Source organism: Onychomys torridus, chromosome 11 (assembly GCF_903995425.1).
Source record: "Onychomys torridus chromosome 11, mOncTor1.1, whole genome shotgun sequence".
Lineage (NCBI taxonomy): Eukaryota > Metazoa > Chordata > Mammalia > Rodentia > Cricetidae > Onychomys > Onychomys torridus.
In genome coordinates this window covers 86,961,305-86,966,832 of record NC_050453.1, presented here as the reverse complement: position 1 = coordinate 86,966,832, position 5,528 = coordinate 86,961,305, and the positions used below count along the sequence as shown (strand labels likewise).

Here is a 5,528-nt window from a genome sequence, read left to right as displayed (position 1 = left end):
CAACTTCCTAGAGAATGTTTATACAGAGAAATCAGGTTTATATGGGTATAGGAAAAGCAAACAACAGAGATGTTCTGCTTCAACCACTGCATTCTTAGTGAGATTCTGAGACGGCAAAGAGAAAGGAAGCCAGACAAACTGTTGTTTCCAGGCCTCCCTGACTCCAGCTCCTCTGCTAATTTCCCTGGAAACATGGCAGAGTGACAGCACCTAAGGGGAAGACATTCTGCCGAAGAAGAGGATGCTGTTGGTCTTGTTTTGCTTGATGAAGAATAGGAAAGGGTGATCACAAGAGAAATCTTCACTTATTAATGCTGATGTTAGAGCAACTTCTACCCCTGTGGCAGCTGCAGCTTCTGTCCCCTCTTCAGTCACCTCCACAAAGGACTTGTGTAAAACTTTAGACACCACAAGCCCTTCCCTGCTGCTCATGCCCGAGAAGTCAGCTTTCTGTGCGTTGAAGGCATCCACCATCCCCATGTGCTCCAATGGAGCTGGGAGGTCATACTTCTGCTCCACTCTGAATCGTGGTAAGGATAAATACAACTCTATCATGTCCATATTCTGTGGGCTTGTCCACTCTATTAACTTATCAGCAGTGAGCTTATCTTCAAGCTATAAAAATAAAGGAAAAGAAATTGCCATGATTAACTGAAAGCCTGTAACTCACATGAGCAAGGAATGAAAGGGAAACCTTTAACAATAAACATTAGAAACACTGTATTGTATAACTACAGCAAATACTGATGATTCAGTATAGATAATTTAAAATTAGATATTATCACCAATATTAAAAAGTAGAATCATTATTTTCTACAGAATTAACTGTATACATTATTTTTTGCTACTAGTCACCTATGTAACTTTAAATAAATGTCTCTTTATATTTTCTTGACATCTGTAGTTATTATATAATGCTCTAGGTTTTACATTTTTATTTAAAATATTTATAAACATTTTCTACATTGTGATTTATTTCTTTCAACAAATTTGACTTATTCCTTATTATTGGCATGAAGTGGATATTTAATGTGTGTAACTGTACTTAATTACTAATTAGGCAAGCCTCCAATGTGTTTCAGGCTGTGTGTAGAACACTTGTAATACAGTATGAAACACCATACCTCCTTTAAAATTTTTCATTATTGTCATGTTTAATTATTTTCATTAGTGTCTTGTTTAAATTTGATAGTTTAGGAAGAAATTAGGTGACAGAAAGAAGACTAGGCGACACAAGCTTTACCTTCTTCAGACCATCGATTTCATTTGGTAGTAGAATAAACATGCTTAGCTCTTTGCCTTTGTATGGTATTTCCACAATCTTGGCCTGCACATCCTCCAGCAAGCTAAAGTTAAACTTGCTTCTTTGTTTCATCATCTGGACAGGTTTACTAGCGTTCTGTAACAAATCAATGTGTCACACACACCAAGGGAGACAAAAGACAGCACAGATAATATTGTTGAGATACCAAACGCATCAACATCCTTTGAAGAGATAACCCTGAAATTTTGTGAAGTCTAAACAAAAGTTTCTTTAATTGTTCCTACTTAAACAAAATTACAAGACTAAAACACATGACATATTTTATTTTTGTATTTTATTTCTGCAGCATCACTTATATTTAAAATTGAAATATCCACACATCACTATATGATAATATGTAAATAAAATACCAACCTTGTTCAGCCAAAATTTTTCTTCTCCAGTATGCTTTTCATCAAATTTGTGATCCCATTGTCCTTTGAAATACACTGCGTTCACCAGAACCAGTATAGTGCTACTGCTCAGGCTCCCAGCAGGAAATAAGTCTTTGATTTTTCCTGCCAGGGAAAGAACAAAATGTCTATCATCAAAGTAGAAGGAGCTTGTCTGGAGGATGCTTTACAAGAGTTCACCATTGCTCACTTATCACTTGTTAACCCAAGTCATTACTTGAAGGACTCATTGACTTGTTTATAAGACATAGCCTTCCTCACAGTGCCTTGTGTGTCTTGGGATGGACATATCAATTCTCGTCAGAGGAAAGACATTTAGGCTTTCTGTCTGGGTGATTATGGCCAACTCACAGTGAATACTGACAAGCTGTTTGGATCTCCCCTATCAGCTTACCTCTGCTCCTTCCTCTTTCTGTAACCTACCTTTTCCCCTTCATTTTAAGGTTCACTACCCAAAGTGTTATTCTACCCAAGGTCTGATTTTTCTTTTATACAAATGAGAATTCTATCATCTGAAGCACATTCCCAGTAATGTCAAACACTACTCTGGGTGTGTCCCCCTGTTCACTTTTATGTTGGACTGCTGCAGGCTTGGCCTATCAAGAGAGTGAGATATGTCTACAGAGTGGTAGCTTTGTTGAGATCTCTGCTCTAGGTAGTGAAATGGTGGTAAATCCTTTCAGGAGGTCAAGCTAGAGACATGAGCTGAGATGAGAAGTGCCTTGTTTCCTTGACTGTTATTTTCTCTTAGCTTTCCAGAATTGGCTGTGAGTTAAAAAATGGATATGATATCAAAACATGTCTGGGTGGAGACTTCAGGTTCTCAAAAATACCACTAATTAAGCTAAATGTAAATGATTCTGTTTCCATGGATTGACTTTCTGCTAACTTCTCCACACTTCTTTCTGGCTCACTTCGAATTTATGGAGACCATCCCACCATCTCCGGTGCATCCCCCAGTGACCCTCCCATACGATACCGTTTGTTTGACTTTCCACCCAAGAATTAATCTTCTTTTGGCTTTCGTCTGCAGCATGTGCAAAATCAAGTGATTCCACATTGGCATGGTAAAATTTCTTAATGTCTTCCAAAAATTCCTTTGATATGTGAAGGAACCAAAAAGAATTAATAACAATTTAGACATTATTCAAATTTCACTATTTGTGATGATACTAGAATCTGATAGCAGACCCTGACCACATCTGCTGTTCTATGAATGTGCAGATTTTTTACTCAGGTAATATTATGTAGGCAACGTGAGAACACATTGTGTGAAGGCTGGTGCAGGGATGTCACTAAAGGTCAATACCATATGGTAAAAGGCTGGTGGACAAAAGGCTGTGACTTGCAAAGTTCCCAGTAAGTCAAGAGAGTTAGTTGAGAGCTAACCTACCACTAAGTTCAACCACTGCATTTCTCATTTAACTACATCTTCAATGCAGGAAATGCTATATACCTTGGTACTTCCCAATTCTCTCCAGAATCTCCCTAAATTTGCCCATTCCAGAAACATTCCATTTGCCATAAATCTCCTGCCATAATCTCATTGATTGAGTCAGTGCTGGCTCATTACTAACATCTCATGATAAATTCTGCTGACATTACATCCTCTCTCATGGGACAGTTCCTAAGCCCATGCTTGATATATACATCCCTAGGATCTTGGACAATCCAGTAGGTTAGAATTGTGACTATGGAGCTGGTTCTCCCTGGGCAAATGTTGCCTCTCCAAATCTGTCTGGCCCACTCTTACATATGGCCATTCAGACATGTAGGACCTAGGATGCAGATCATTGGTGTGCAAAACCAGGTGCAACTTACCTGGAGAAGTGGGAAACCCTTTGCTCCATAGATGCTGTTGGCTGCTTTCAGGTCATAAGCATCATTGGGTTTGTTTAATTGAGTCATAAGCTTTTGAAATTGGTGATGGAGATTTTCTGACTTTTCATCCTTCAATGTCAAAAACAGCATTCATTGAACCACTCTGCTAATGTAAATACTAAATTCAAGATAAATACCCAAACACCTATAATCCCAGACAACTTTTTGAATATTCTCTGATAGCTGTTGTATTTTATCTTAAATATTCCCACTTTACATTCAACTTCTTCCAGAATTTTAACGCATTCCAAGATGCCACCTTTTAAACTAAATATGCAGTGCTTTTAGGCTGTCTTGGCTTAAGTTATCTCAAGGTTGATATCCTCTGCATATAACATAGTATGTGCCCACTAGTCTCTGAGTACAATCCAGATGAAAACAAAAATGTTCAGGAAATTTAATTACCCATTTAAAGAGATGCTAGCTACAGAGCCAAAATTTGAATCTAAGTAACTTTGAATCAGGACACCTCTCTTTTTTAGCTAAGAGGTTACATGGTTAAGGCTCTAAACCTATGTAGATATGATAACAATCATTTCCCAAAATGTACTTGAATGTGTGCTTATTTCTCTTAATCTGATTGTTAAATTAAAATAAAATTGTTTTAGTAACATTATTGTGATAATGGCAATTGCTGTTATCTCACAATAACAATAGCTAACATTCATTATACTTTCTTATTTATAACAGGCCAGATATTTTTGTAAGTGTTGTATGTATTGAGTCATATTCCTTTTAAATCCCACTTTACTAGAATTCATAGTGATACTGTATGTCCTCATCTCTTTTGTTTGGAAATTCCCTTACAGACTGGTTTTTTAAACTGTGAAATGTTCACTTTAAATTATATGTTAGAAATCTGAAGGTCTTCTAGGCATGAGGTACCCTGGACTCACATGACAGTCTGCAGATTTTTCTGTTGTCTTCTTCGTGGCTCCACTGAATTGAAGAACCTGAAAGAGAAGCAAGTGTGACAAGAAAACTTTGTTTAGAGTTCTGTCTAAATCCAATGAAACAAAACCAGAACAAAACCCTGAAAAACAAAAAAAAAAATTAAAAACTAGAAAAAAGTCCTCCAAACCTAAGTACAAAAGTCTGTAAGAAACACCAAAAGTTGATTCACTGGTTATGTGAATAGATGCTCATCCACTCACTGCCCAGGGAACACCTCAGTTCACATCTCTCAGAGCTGAGCCAATCTATTGCTTCCCTCAGTAGTCTCCACAGTTTACGCTCACTTCCAGTTGTTGGGCACAAGAAGGCAATCATCCTGGCCCAGCACCCAAAGGATGTCCAGGAAGCATCTGAACCATGTTTGGGAAGGGTGTGTCCCTCCCACAGTTCCGTGCTCATGGTCACGGCAGTGCCTACTCAACATCTTGTTCTCCATCTCAGGGCTCTGTCTTTTTCACCATCTCTCTGTGCACTGACTGAGGATGACAAAATGAAGTTTACACTTACCTCCTCGATTTGTTGTCTCGTGTTTCCTCTGGCTCCAAGCTGGAGCATTGCTAATGCTGTCATGATACTGACTGGGGAGTAGAAGATGTTGTCCTCTGTTTCTCTGAGCTGCCGGTACAGATCAAGTGTGAATTCTGTAGCTGCTTCAGCAAACAGATGCATGGTGACCTTAAAGTCCTAGAGCAAAATAGTGTCAGCACAAAGTTTAGAATGACTTCACTAAATGGACTATCACTCTGCAATGAACAATTCTTAAAGGAAATGGCATATCTGTATTATAAGATTCTGGCAAATAAATTTATTATTTTTCAAGCTTTTCACAATGTACATATGCTACTCTCCTAATTAGAAGTCATGAAAACAGTGTATTTAAGACTTTTGCAAACAACTAATAGGGAATCCTTTTATCTTTCTTTCCTCAACAGCTGTGCTAGTTTTGGGTCGAAAGGTTTATAATGAATTCCAAGATA

The 5,528-nt window shown here is 37.9% G+C and overlaps 1 protein-coding gene across 3 annotated transcripts; it reads right to left on the bottom strand.

Annotated features, from left to right (window-relative positions):
- Positions 1–210: 210 nt before the first annotated feature.
- On the bottom strand, positions 211–5,220 carry LOC118593538 (serpin B3-like). Of its 3 annotated transcripts, none has more exons than XM_036203079.1 (7): positions 5,059–5,220; positions 4,494–4,550; positions 3,538–3,666; positions 2,696–2,813; positions 1,679–1,821; positions 1,244–1,399; positions 211–615 (listed from the first exon to the last, which is right to left on the bottom strand). In XM_036203079.1, exons 1-7 carry the CDS (start codon positions 5,218–5,220, stop codon positions 211–213), a joined length of 1,170 nt encoding a protein of 389 aa, XP_036058972.1. The 3 variants fall into 3 exon arrangements, with proteins under 3 accessions (XP_036058972.1, XP_036058973.1, XP_036058974.1); XM_036203080.1 differs by having other exon boundaries at positions 1,244–1,336; XM_036203081.1 differs by lacking the exons at positions 3,538–3,666; positions 4,494–4,550.
- Positions 5,221–5,528: the final 308 nt, after the last annotated feature.